Source organism: Diabrotica undecimpunctata, chromosome 9 (assembly GCF_040954645.1).
Source record: "Diabrotica undecimpunctata isolate CICGRU chromosome 9, icDiaUnde3, whole genome shotgun sequence".
NCBI lineage: Eukaryota > Metazoa > Arthropoda > Insecta > Coleoptera > Chrysomelidae > Diabrotica > Diabrotica undecimpunctata.
In genome coordinates this window covers 44,402,760-44,417,566 of record NC_092811.1, presented here as the reverse complement: position 1 = coordinate 44,417,566, position 14,807 = coordinate 44,402,760, and the positions used below count along the sequence as shown (strand labels likewise).

The 14,807-nt window shown below is 33.1% G+C and overlaps 2 protein-coding genes across 2 annotated transcripts in view; both read left to right on the top strand.

The window, feature by feature from the left end:
• The first annotated feature begins 3,546 nt into the window (after positions 1 to 3,546).
• Positions 3,547 to 14,807, top strand: part of LOC140450028 (uncharacterized) — a 46,402-nt gene continuing 35,141 nt past the window's right edge. Inside the window, exons 1-2 of the mRNA XM_072543450.1 lie at positions 3,547 to 3,712; positions 12,167 to 12,295. Coding sequence (XP_072399551.1) covers positions 3,641 to 3,712; positions 12,167 to 12,295 — 201 coding nt within the window. The 5' untranslated portion in view covers positions 3,547 to 3,640. The remainder of the gene's footprint in view (positions 3,713 to 12,166; positions 12,296 to 14,807) is intronic.
• Positions 7,019 to 8,959, top strand: LOC140449452 (uncharacterized). The gene is made up of 2 exons (XM_072542628.1): positions 7,019 to 7,620; positions 7,678 to 8,959. The coding sequence occupies exons 1-2, from the start codon at positions 7,539 to 7,541 to the stop codon at positions 8,031 to 8,033; spliced, it is 438 nt and encodes a 145-aa protein (XP_072398729.1). The 5' UTR covers positions 7,019 to 7,538; the 3' UTR covers positions 8,034 to 8,959.

Genomic DNA, 14,807 nt, shown 5'->3' with positions numbered 1-14,807 from the left:
ATGAGTGTCGTCTTCTTCCCGGTCCCCTCCTACTGTCGATTCTTTCTTGGACTATTAACTGTAGCAGCCGGTACTTAGTATGCCTCATGACAATGTCCGAAGTACTCAAGCTTCCGTTTCTTTACGGTGAAGATTATTTCTTTGCTTTTGCCTATTCTCTGCATTACTTCCACGTTAGTGATGTGGTCTGTCCAGGATATCCGAAGAATACGGCGATATATCCACAGCTCAAAGGATTCTAGTTTCTTCAGGGTGGCTTCCGTTGTGGTCCATGCCTCTGCTCCATAGAACAAGACCGGGAAGACATAACACTTGACCAGTCTTAATTTTAGTTCCATTGAAATTTTGCTTGTGAATCACTTTTTCATATTGTTGAACGCGTTTCGCGCTTTTTCAATTCGTGATCTTATTTCTGTTGACTGGCCCTATTTTGTGTTGACTGTGGTTCCAAGGTATGTGTATGTCTCCACTTGTTCTATTTTTCGGTTGTTTAATGTCAATTGCATCGGAGGTTGTTGTGTTCTGCTGATGAGCATGCATTTAGTTTTGATTGTATTGAGTTCTATCAGAATTTGTATTCTATCTATTAGAAATTTATATCAGACATTAATAAGAATCAAACTCGACTACGGATGCATCTGTTATAAAACAGCAAAAATCAACTAAAAAAACTGGATGTTATTCAAACCACATATCTACGATTAATCTTTGGAGCCTTTAGAACTACTTCAATAAGAAGGCTTTAAGTGCTAGCAGGAGAAATGCCACTATGCCTCAGAAGACAATATCTATCACTATGCTACTCTTCAAAAATTCTAAGCGCAAAGGATTATACCTTTTTTGCAAGTTTAGTATCGGAAGAATCACAAGAACAATACACAAATTACACCACTAAGACAGTACCATTTTACGAACAAGTTAAAAGACTACAGTATTATATCAATCAAATCGCCTTGGCACCCATAAAAATATACCAGATACCTCCCCGGACAGTTTCTTTATCAATAGTAGACCTCTTCTTACTTAATCATGATAAGCATTCACACATTTCTGCTGAGGTTAGGCTTCAGTATCATGCAAATTTACTCAAATATTTCACATACAAATTGTTCTTCTCTGATGCCTCTAAAGATTGCAACGGAGTAGCAGCTACTCCTGTATCAGAAAACGTAATTTGTGCCACTAGATTAACTGACGGCTGCAGTATTTATACCGCAGAGCTTTATATATATTAATATATATTAATATATATATTAATATATTTTTAATTAAAGACGGGTCCAATTTTCTGGGAAAACCATATCATTTATGTGGGTCCCATCCCGTATTGGAATGACTGGTAATGAGCTAGCAGACAAAACAGCGTTTGAAGCAATAAACAATGTGAACATTCCGACTACAACAGGTATACCAAAGCAGATACTAAAACTTTATTCAAGACTCATGTAAACAAAATCTGGCAAGAAATATGGGATCAAACAAACACAAATCTTAGAAGCATCAAACCAGACGTATCTTCAAAAAATCTTCCTATACCACCAAAAAGAAAAGACCAGGTAATTATCAGCAGACTCTGGCTTATCACGGCTACATAATCTCCAAAGAACCACCACCAGTGTGCAAAAGATGCCAAACACCTTGCACAGTAAACCATATAATAATAGAATGTCCAGAGTACACTTCAGCCAAGGCGATATTCGAGATACCCAACAGCCTGAAAGAAGCACTGGTTACAAAATTCAATGAAGTTCTGTCTTTTCTAAATTACGGCAAACTCTATAATAAATTATGATTTAATTTTTGTTATAGATTATACCATATTGTTGTAAGTCATGACGTTTAAAATGTGACTTATTTTCTCTATTTGTATCATAAACCTGCCGCTAATAACCCTAGTGGTTGATGTGGATAAATAAAATAATATTAATAAAAAAAAGATATACATTTAATACGCATACTAAGAAAAAACAGGAAGCATAATCCGAAAGTAGTAATTGAGTCCAAATTAAAAAGGGGTAAATAAGTTATGAGACAGAGTAACATAAAGTCATGATTGGAAAATTAAAAGACAAAAGAGATGTCATGTTTCTCACTACGGAGTCTGCGCCTGAAATATTGGATGTACCAACTAAAAGGGGTCTCGTGAGAAAGCCTTCCACAATCGTGAGGTATAATAATGTGAAATCATTTATAGACGTATCTGATCAAAAATCATCATATTCATTAGCAGTGCGTAGGGGTATTAAATGGTATCGGAAAATCTCAATAGAACTTTTGGTTAAGAGCGTAGGCGCAAAATTTCGGGCCAATGCTTTTTAAATGAATTCATTTTTTTCGAATCCTGAGAAAACTAATAAATATTTTTGAAAAATTTAAACGCAGAATGAAAGATTACATTATTTCCGAGGGCCGAAAGTCCCTGAAAACTTCTATAATGTTTATTTTAGTAAGTTATAGGGGTGAAAAAGAAGAGAAAATTTAGTGTGATTTTTAATTTCAAATATCTCGTTCAAAAGAAACCTTTTGTTTATTCTAACGGACTTTTGGCCCTCGGTAATAATGTAATCTTTCATTCTGCCTTTAAATTTTTCAAAAATATTTATAAGTTTTCTCAGGATTCGAAAAAAGTGAATGCATTTAGAAAGCATTGGCCCGAAATTTTGCGCCTACGCTCTTAATACATCTTATTACAGATGCACATACTGCATACGAGGCTACAACAATAAAAAAAAATAGGTGTCATTATTTAGAGAAGGAATCGCCTCAGAATTTTTTGTAGTCCACATCTTCAGATTGAAAATTTGGATGATCGTCGTGTTAACCAAAAAAGAATTCACAAACTTTCCGAAGTGGAAGAGAGAGGTCGTTGTACAAGATGTTATAAAATTAATAGTGACACGTTTAACAAAACGTGTTAAAACATCTTATCTAGCATGCTGTGAGAAGTTCTTGTGTACCAACTGCTTTTTTGACACTCATTACTGTCAAGCAAAAAATTGAATAATAATAATTATTATTCCGAGTTTATTTCTTTCACAGACTGTGTGTACCATTTTTCGACACAGCTTTTACACATGATTTTTTTAAAGACCTAAATGTTTGTGTTTACATGTTTTTAGTATTAAATATTGTGAATTTTACCAAAATATAGTTTCATTGTCTGATAAAAAACTTCAAATTTATAACCAATAGCCAAAGTGATAGATATATTGAAAACTCTTATGCTGGTTACATTGCATTAGAATCTTTTTAAATATTTTTTATTCCTTATATTTTTTTAAATTAAATTTAAAATATCTTTAAGATAAAAAAGAATAGAAAAAAAATTGTAAAAATTAGCTTGTTATACTAACTAATAAATAGTTTATATGGTTGGAATATTGACAAAATATTTATTATCTAATCACATATATTTGTTAACAGTTAATTAATTAGTATAAGAAGGATGTAAGCTGATTATTTTTAAGATTAATTTACTACGTATATCGATAGATTGATCATATCAAGTTAAAATAAATTTTATTTAAACTTTTAAATTTCCTGTTTGCCTGGAGAAATAGCGGCAATTTTTTCGTTTCTCTAAGTAGTTCAGTCATCATTAAATCTTGTTACATATAACACTGATAAAGTAGACGAAAAAATGAATAAAATATTTCTTTGCTTTACAGTATTGTGCTGTGTGCAATATGGATTTGCTCTATTAACACCAGATGTAAGATAATCTACATATTTTTATTATTATTTATAGTGTATTGAAAAGTTACATTGTATTACAGTTTTGAGAGGACGCAATTTTATTTTGTTGATGTGTAGGGGCGGTCAGTATAAACCTAAGTTCAAGTTTGTGGAGTCGCAACCCTGGTTCGCCGGCCGTCATCTTGGTAAAAGAGAGGCAAAGGGTTTTCGCGCTGTATCTCGTAAATTTTTCAGAAAATTTTTTTCTATAGAAAATTTTTTATTTTTATTAGTTTTTATCGTAAAATTTAAAATAAAAAAGTTATTAATAAAAATACCTAAAAATTTTTGAGTAAATTTTATTTTGGGCTTTAGAACTTCTTTCTGGTCATTTTTTAATAAAATAAGATTTAAGCAATAGTATTGGGGGTTTTTTATAGAGTAATTGTCACTAAAAATTTGTTTAATTTTATTTATTTTTCTGGATTTTACATCGCTCCAAGTTGTCTGGGCTCTTAAATACTCGCCATCTTGGAATAAGGGTGCAAAGGGTTTTCGCGCTGTATCTCGTAAACTAGGAATACTACAGAAAATTTTAAAAAACAATATTTGTAGCAAATTAAATGGTCCATAACTCTGCCTTTATTACTTTTAATCGTAAAATGAAAAAACATTTGATACAATTTTTATAACTAAACTTAATTATTATTTTACAATTTTACAATTAACTGATTATTTTACAATACAAAGACGGTTTCCAACAAATCATTTTTACTAATGTATTGAATTTTATTAATGAGTGGGTTTTACAGCACTCCGAAGTTGGTCGGATTTTTAAATACTTATAAGAAGATGATATAAACAAACCACTACGCTTAGTTTTATATTATATATATTCTTTATTTATATAATTTATTACTTTGTTAACATTACCGTGGAATCATTAGTTTGATATCGACTATCTATGAGGTAGAGTCTGGAGGTGCGTTTTTTTAAGTGGTAACCCCATTAGGCTTAAGTCACTGACAATTTCCATGCGATATAATAGTGAACATATTTCTTTCTAGTCTCCTCTTGTTCATTTTTTGACATAGGTCTCTCACAACTTCTTCCATCGATCTCTATCTTGAGCAACATACTTACAATTTGTTCCGGCTATTCTTTTGATGTCGTCCACCCATCTTATCTGTGGTCTTCCTCTTGGTCGTCAACCGTTGTAAGGTCTCCTATGTTGTTTTTTGGCGTTCCAACTTTGGTTTTTTTGTCTAAAAGTATGACCTGCGAAACTCCATTTGAGTTGGGCCGTTGTGATATACTCAACTTTTTTGATCTTACCCAGGCGGTCCTCTTTTTGTGTGATAGTCGTATACCTAACATTGCTCTTTCCATTGTCCTTTCTATTGTTGCTAGTTTATTCAATTTGCCTTGGTTAGCTTATTTCTTAATGGGGAAGAGATTTGTATTTTCGTCTAGTTGTACTATCGTAATTGCGTTTTCATATATATTATGTATTAGTTGCCTACATCTCGAATCTATTCTACAATTAATAATACCTTGTTCTACAGTCCACATCTCGATAGTATGAAATGCCTTTTCATAGTCTATGAAGGCAAGAAAGGGAGGAAGTTGGTATTCATTTGCCTTCTCTATCAGTGTTCTTATTGTCAGCAGATGGTCTGATGTACTATATCCTTTGCGAAAGCCAGCCTGTTCAACCAGTTGGTAGTTATCCATTTTTTAAGTCAACCGATTGTTAATAATTTGTTTTATTGTAAAAACAGTTTGTATACTTGACTGAGCAACAATATAGGTCTATAATTCTTTAGCTCACATCTGTCTCCTTTTTTTGTGTAAGAATACTACTAGACTCTTGTTCCAGTCTTTAAGGATTCTACTATTATAGAGACATCTATTAAATAGCTCTGTTAGTATAGGGATTGTTACTGTCTTGCTTGTTTTTATGAGCTCGGCAATTACACCGTCGTGTCCTGGAGCTTTATTATTTTTAGCTCTTTTAAAGCTCCTTCTATTTCGAATCCCTCTATATTCGGGAGTAAATCTGATCCCACTTTTTTTATTTTTCTATTGTTGATTCATTAGGTTGGCTTTGCGAGCTGTACCAGGTTTGGTAGAAGTCTTTGACCACCTTTGTTATTTTATATGTGTCCTTCTCTTTCTTATTATTGGTGTTTTCAATTGCGATGACTTTTTGGACACCCAATTTTGTTCTTAGACATTTTAGGCCTCCGTTGTTTTCAACGACTTGCTCTATTAAGTTTTGGTTCCATTTTTTATGTCACTTTTTAAATCTTTTTTAATTGTTTTATTAAGTTCTACGTATGCTTGAGTGTGGCGTTTGTTTTCCTCTTGTAGTTGTCTTCTCTCCTTCATTAGTTATATAGTTTCTTATTTTGTCTTCTTTATTTCTTGTTTTTTTTTGCGAGCTGTAGTCCGGATTCTAGGTTTTTATTTATATTTTTGTTAATGCCGTCAATTTAGTCTTAATTATGTGAATGATCTGATTCGAACTTACCCTCTAAGACCTTTCGAAATTCCTCTTCATGTGTTCTTACTTTAAAGGCATCTATCCGCGTTGTTTTTTTTAAGATCCTTTTTCTCTCTTGTTTTATATTAATAATTATTTTAGCCCTATTTATACGATGGGCACTACCAGTTGTGATGTTGTTTATTTTTGTGACGTCTTTAAATATTATTTTGTTGTTTGAGAGAAAATAGTCTATTTCATTTTTGGTAGTTCCATTAGGTACGATTCATGTCCACGTTCTGTTGGTTTCTTTTTGTAAAAGGTATTTATAGTATACATGTTTTCTTCTTCCAGAAATTCCATAAGTTTTTCTTTTCTTGCCTTTCTTGTGCCGAATCCAAAATTTTCAATCTCGTTTCCGGAGTCTTCATTTTTTTTTAAATTCTGGCGTTAAAATCTACCATTAATATTATTTTAGATTCTTTGTTGTTGTCTATAGCTTTTTTAAGATCTTCGTAAAAATATTTATTTCATCATCAGTTGCTTTTTCAATAGGAGCATAAACCTGCACAATCTTTATTCTGGTTCGTGAATTTGGTTTTAAGATCATGTATGTAACCATGTCCGAGATGCTATGAATTATTTCAACTTGTTATTCCACCTACCGTCTCCACTGTATGTATAATCTTCTTTGTCTATGTAGTAGAGACTGTTGTCTGAATGTAAGTCCACATTCCCTTCACATCTTCTTTTAACTTCTGATAGTTCCATTATATCCCAATTAATGTTCACAACTCCTCTTCTAGTATGCATAATTTTTCATCTTTTGTCATGGAATGTATGTTCTATGTGCCTATATGGAATTCTTTGTTGTTGTTCATCTTCTTTAACCCATTTTCGGATTTTTTTTTTTTTTATTAAAGCATTTCAACAGAAAACCTCATTGCGGTAGTTTAATATACAACCTTTAAACATTTAATTCAATATATTATCTTTCTATTTTTATTGTTTCCTTGCTTTCTGTGAATTTTTTAATATAGTTCATGTTTACCATTTTAAAAATGCCTAGCCATAACTTTAAAAATAAACTATATGATACATTTTTGTTTGGACGCTTTTTATTTATTACTGTTCTGAAAAGATAAACAAATCTATGTATAAGTCATTTTTGGTGATAAGATATTTATTTTTCTAAGAAACAGATTGTCATTATATAGTGGTGCGTTAGCGCACCGTTGGCGGAATCTGTGAATAAGTACGCAGCAACTCGACAGATCTTGTCGGCTCATTCTTTAGTAGTTATAGTGGTTAGTTATGCGGTAGATTTCGTATCGACAAGAACTAAGTATACACGTGCTGTTTATTACTGAATTTAGCTATGCCAAAAAGACATATTTTGACCCATAGGGAGCTAGAAAGTGCGTTAGAAGAAATTGTTAATGATTTAGAAATAGAACGAGGTATGTTGATATAATTTTTTATTTTTCGTGTATAAATAACATCATAAATTTTGATAGGATTTGTGGATGCTGTCTATATACCACCTAATGTAGACGAGTTGACTGATGAAGAGGATATTGACGAGAATTTACTTATGAATGACGAATCAATTGATAAAGAAATAGCTGGTACCTTGGAAATTGAGGTTGATATCGATAATGACATTTGCGATGAGCCTGAAGAACCTGTGCCAGGAAAGAAAAGACGATTTTCTGGTAAAAAAGAGAGGGAAAATATAGAGTGGGAAAAAAAAGAAGTTGTTTATACCCATTTACCTACCTCAAATGAACATAATAGTCTACAACAAATAAAAGACGCACTGGAGGGCAAAACACCATTGGAAATTTTCTTAAAAAATTTCTTGGTATTTTGATACTATCGGGTTACCACATATTACCGCAAACAGATTTATACTGGAGTTTGGACGAAGATAAGGGTTTGCCTATTGTAAGAAAATGTATGAGTAGAAACATGTTCAGGAATATCAAAAGAAATATCCATCTATCAAACAATGCAAATCTCAATCAAAATGATAAATTCGCAAAACTTCAACCATTTTTTGAAGCCATAAACGCTAGGAATAAACAGTTTGGAATATTCGCCCACAATCTATCGATCGACGAACAAATGGTACCCTATTTTGGTCGCCATTCCTGTAAGATGTTTATAAAAGGAAAGCCGGTAAGATTTGGTTTCAAGTTGTGGTGTTTGTGTTCATCAGATGGGCACTTGTTTACTTTTATACCGTACGCTGGAGCAAACACGGAAAAAGAAAAATCTCCACTTGGACTTGGTGGCCAAATAGTGATTGACCTTTTATCTGCACTTGAAAATCCATTGCACCACAGAGTTTTTTTTGATAATTATTTTTCGTCGTATAAGCTTTTCGAAAAATTACAACAGATGAATTATTTTGCTACGGGTACCATTCGAGAAAATCGAACAAATAAAGCTCCTTTAGATGGGGTCAAAATATTAACAAAAAAAGACAGAGGAGCATATGACTATGCTTACAGTGAAAAATCCAAAGTTGCTCTGCTTAGGTGGAATGATAATTCAGTTGTTACAGTCGCTAGTAATAATTTTGCTGTTCAACCACTTACAACTGCTAAAAGATACAACCGAAAAGAACGTAAAGATATCCAAATCCCACAACCTGACCTCATAAAACAATATAATAAATACATGGGCGGAGTAGATCTTCACGACAACGCCATTGCTAATTACAGAACAAATATACGAGGTAAAAAATGGTGGTGGCCTCTTTTCATCAATACATTAGATAGCGTCATAACTAATTCGTGGAAATGCGAATGGAAATGAAAATAGCGGACATATTACTTATCGTTAATTTTTCCCCAAAAAATTGCAACCTCATCCCTGTCCGCCACCCCTTATGTATCCACTCTCGCGTCTGCCCTTTGGGATTTCGTCTAGTTATACCAAGATCTTACTCTGGGCAAATGTTCAGCCATATTATCGATCGTTAATTTTTCCGAAAAAAATGACAACTTCATCCCTGTATAGCCACCCCCTGTACCACGAGGGGCGTCCGCCTGTAAGGCAAAGTCTTAACCCAGTTACAATGAATATATTCCAATAGAGAAATATTACTGATCAGTTTAAAATTTCGGCTCTATCTCTCCGACTATTAGGCAAGCTCCTCTTTCCTTTAAAGGAGACAGATAGTTGAACGATATTTTATACAATGTCTATCACCGGGTATGGATTTATTTTTGTCCAAGTTTTATATTGGTCCACTATTTCAAATGCAGTTCAAACAGACATATATTAAATTGTATGTTCCGTTTTAAATTGGTTCAATCTGTATATAAAACTTGAACAGTATAATTGATGCGACTTACACTCTTTTAAAGGTTTTTAAAAATTGGACCCTTTTGACACACAAAAGTGGGCTGCTCCCATCCTAACGACGTGAGCAAGATAAAAGTATTAATATCCTCTGCTACAACAGTCACAGAATCGTAATCCTAAAATGCAGCAAGCGCAGAGCGGATGATGACTATGTCTGCATCAGATTCTGTCTGGTCAACAATAAAACCCACTTCTGATAGATCAGTTATGAGAACGTCTATTAAGTTTGCTTCATTCTTTCCATTATCAAAAAGTTTACCTTGGAATAATATTGGCACGGTGCTCTTATTAAACTTTATCTTTGTCCACTGCTACTCCATTACCATTACGAATACATAAATCAACATTGTTTCAGAAATATATTAGCAGTATCATAAAAAACATGTATATACGTACTTTTAAATCGAGATATGTAATAAAAATTCATTCAAAATCTAAACCAAAATTCTTCAGTTTTTCTTCTTTCTCTTTACAAGCAATTCTGCTTGTTCATTGGCGGATGAATACCTCTATGGAAGTTTGTCGCTCTATCTTTTGCAAAATCGTCCGATACTTCTTCTGCCGATTGGTGATTTACCTCTTGCTATATTGACGTCAGAAAAAATAGGTCCATATATTACAAAAGAAGAAATATTGCACGCATTAAAAACAATGAAGAGCGGGAAAAGCCCTGGACCTGATATGCTTCCTATAGAAATCCTAAAAATTCTAGATGAGAAGCACATTGATGTTTTAGTGACACTCTTAAACCAAATTTATAGTTCAAGCGTATTACCCAAAGAGTGATTAACATCTATTTTTATTTGTCTCCCTAAAAAGAAAAACACAAGAGAATGCAGCGATTACCGCACCATTAGCTTAATGTCTCATACGCTAAAGTTACTACTTAAAGTCATCCATAACCGAATATATCACAAACTGGACATAGACGTTAATAATACACAATTTGGTTTTCGCAAAGGCCTAGGAACACGTGAAGCTCTTTTTTCACTTAATATACTAATACAAAGATGCCTGGACGTCAATAAAGATATATACGCATGTTTTATTGACTATAATAAAGCATTCGATAAAGTACGACATAAACATTTAATGAATGTCCTGAAATCAAAGAAGATTGACTACAACGACCTCAGGATCATATCAAATTTATACTATAAACAGCGAGCAAAATACGTATTAACGAACAGCTGTCAGGAGAAATTGAAATTAGATGTGGAGTAAGACAGGGATGCGTATTGTCGCCAATTATTTTCAATGCCTACTCCGAAGAGGTCCTGAAAAAAACTCTTGAGGGTGAAACAGCTGAAATAACGGTAAATGGAGTTCCCATTAACAACATTAGATATGCGGACGACACTGTGATCTTAGCCGAAAACATTGAAGATCTTCAGAGACTGGTAACCAGAATAGCAGAGTATGGAAAAGAGTATGGTCTAACAATGAATGTCAAGAAGACGAAATTTATGAGAATATCGAAAACTCAAAGAAATAACGAGAATCTTCTAATAAACGGAACCAACGTTAAACAAGTGGACAAATATGCATATCTGGGAACAATGATTAACTCCACAAATTATTACAATCAGGAGATAAAAATAAGAATAGAAAAGGCTAGAGCAAATTTCAACAAAATGAGAAGAGTTCTATGTACCAGGGATTTAAAACTGGAACTAAGAGTTAGGTTGGCGAGGTGCTATGTTTTTTCGACTTTATTTTATGGAATGGATTCTTGGACCTTGAATGCGACATCAATAAAAAAACTGGAATCATTTGAGCTGTGGGTGTACAGAAGAATTCTGAAAATATCATGGACAGAACACGTCACAAACAAAGAGGTTCTGGGAAGGATGAACAAAGAAATGGAAATTTTAAATTCAATAAAAACAAGAAAATTAGAATATCTCGGACATATCACACGTGGAGAGAAATACACCTTGCTCCAACTGATTATGCAGGGATAGATCCAAGGAAAAAGAAGCATAGGGAGGCGTAGAATGTCATGGCTACGCAACCTGAGAGAGTGGTACGGATGTACATCAAATGAACTTTTCAGAGCAGCCGTCTCAAAAGTCCGAATAGCTATGATGATTGCCGACCTCCGCCGCGGAGATGGCACTTGAAGAAGAAGATTTTGACGACACGGGTCTTCCCGATTCTGCTTAATTAGGTGTTTCATCTTTTTTTCATCATCATCAGTCCATTTATTTATACACCACACGATACATTTTCTTCTAATGTCTTCACTTCTCTTTTGATCTCTCAACGTATTACCTGTAAGTCTTCTTAGTACTCTCATCTCTGCCATTTCCAGTAGCATTTGTGTTGTGGCTGTGTCAGGCCTTATTTCTAAGGCATATGTCATTATTGGTCCTATACTGGCTTTATAAATTCTTGACTTCATCTTAGTGTTAATGGGTCTGTTTCGCCATATAGTGTTAATAAGGCATCCTGCCAGTATATTTGGTTTTTGTACTTGATCTCTCACTTCTTTGTCCAGGTCTTAATAGCTGGACAATATAATTCCAAGATATTTTAAATCCATTACTTGTTTAATACTGACGCCATCGATTTCTATTTAGCATCTGGTTGGTGATATGTAAGAACCTAATATATATTTACATATTTTAGAAACTGGGCAGTCATCTTAACAAAGTACGTTCGTCACTTCAAACGAATTGCAAGGTATTAACAGGTGCCACGCAAGACCAGATAGATCAAGTGAGACAAGGTAATTTCGACCAAGACAGCAACATTAAGGTATGTAACTAAAATATTTCTTTAGCCAATTAGTAATAATCTAATATTAGCCAATAACTTGGTCAATTATCTAGACTTCAATCTAGAAAAACAAATAGGTGAAAAAATATGAGACGTTGAGCGCAAAAGTGGCCCAACCCACAAAATTTTTAAAATTGAGTTATATGCAGAAATGGCCTGATAGTACAACAAATCGTCATATCCCAGCGAGAAGTCACTCATCAACATTTTGATGTTATGGAGATATTTGAAGTTAAAGATAAAATCTTCACTATAAATCAGGTTTTTAAAATTTTCTATAGCAAACTTTTTTAAAGTGTAATTACTGCTCTTAGATTTATTAATCTGAAGATACTCATACTTTGAAGATACTTTACTATGTATTTTGTGCAATAGTATCAGTTAGTGATTTTTTGCATAAACAACAATAATGAGTTTTAGTAATAATTATTTATTACGTATAATATAATTATTACATATTATTATATATTTATTACATAATACATCGTAATAAGTTATACTAAAAAAGAATATTAAAAAAGTTCCTCTTCTTCGTCATCCTCAACGGCTGGCTCGGTTATTGTATCTGGTATATTATTGGCTGTTGGTAGAGATGCATACCATCCATGCAGTTCCTCTGGTATAATTTCTTTTTTACATAACTTCATTAAATCCACCTTTTTTGTTACTAATAGGCAGTAGTTGATTATAAGCTCTTTTTATTTCATTCGAATTTTTCCGAACTCTTCCGCGTACGTTCAGTTCAATATAGGGTTCTGTGTAACTGTACCGAAATTTTATTATGTCTGGATTTGATTTTTCATATCGTAAAGAGATTCACTCCATAACAGAATTAATAGACACATGCCTTTTTTTCCCTTTCAATGGCACTATGCATGCTGTCAACTTCCATGAAAGAATGTCCGGATTCCAGGTATTTCTGCTCTATGATTTTAATAGGAGTAGTTTGGGTCAAATAGAAAGTGTCTGAAAACAATGAAATTTCTTTAATATTCTTTGGAAGTCCATTAATCCACTGCATTAAAGCTGTACCAATTTCATTGCTGCCTCTTGTACCATTCACCTCAGACCACAGCATGCAATATGCTTCATTTGGAAACCGTGACTCGTAAACAGTGAAATTATAAAGGCAAAGTTTACGACAGTAATATAACAGAGACTCTTCACCAGACGGTATTTGAAGAACACTCTGTAAGTCAAGCGTTGCAGACATAAATGTGGGGTCCTTTTCAGATCTAATCTTATCTTCTTCTTTAGCAATTGTGGCCTGCCTTTTCCTTTCTAAGTGGGCGTTGTATTTTTATTCTAATTCAGGTGTTACAGAATCTATTCGTTTTGAATCCCTAAATTTATTACAGAGGGTGCATTGATCCTTTTTTGGCACGAAAAATGATAAATTGTAACACTGGCAAAAAATTTTCATCTAAGTAACATCTGTAAGTATTTTTTCTACAATAATGAGACTCTATTGTAGGAAACATCTCGATGTGTTGTTTCACAAAATCCACATCTTCTGGTTTAATCTTATTATGAGGAAATTTTTTACCTCGTCTATCTTCTGCCGTAAAAACACCATCGTTAGAACCCTGAAAGACTTTATTAATAGGACCGTTACTAATATTAAGAGTTTTTTGAAAGAAATTCTGACAGACTCGATAATTCTTGTCATTGCTTATAAGAAAGTATGCTCTGCTGCACTTTCTCTTTTTATTAATTGAAACATTTGCCAAAGGTCTCGCCAGTTCTTTTGTTTGAACCATTTTTAAAATGAAATCTTTCTGTCTTTTATAATTAGAAAGAGACCAGTACTTTTTACAAATGCTGATCCTATCCACTTCCAAAAAATTTTGACCACATTTAAATTTACAAGATTTACAGTTTGCTGGGTGCGGAATCTTTGCTGGTTTTATACTTTTTTTTTGTTTTATAGGGCAAACAGTTAAACTTATTTTTCTTCTCAATATTTTTTGACCATTTAGAGGGATCATATTTTTTATATCGAGAAGAAACTCTTTCTTTAGAGGTGTATTCTCATCATTATTCCCAACAGAATTATTTATGTTGCTTGTTTCTTTTATATTAGTTAATTCCTCATACTGCATAGACTCATTACTACTTTCTGAGATATCAGTTTGAACCCAGTCCTTATCTTTAACGGAGTCGTCTTCTGATTCATCCTACAAATAAGTATGTATTACTTATTGTTTTGAAACTAAATTAACAGCAGAAATGACATTCCAAATATTAGATTTCACCCAAGTCAGTGAAAACATTAATAACCCAGTAAATGAACATGAAATACGGCGATACCGTGTAATAATAAGCTATATTTTTGCTAAGAATATTTTTTTCGATAATATGCTTACTTTTTGATTTACTTGCGAAAAACCGCCTGAAAACGAGTTTTTTTTTTGTTGAAAAATAAACATTTTCACTCACAAATAACTCGAAAAATGATTGACAGTTAAAAAACTCTGTAGAGCAAAAGTTA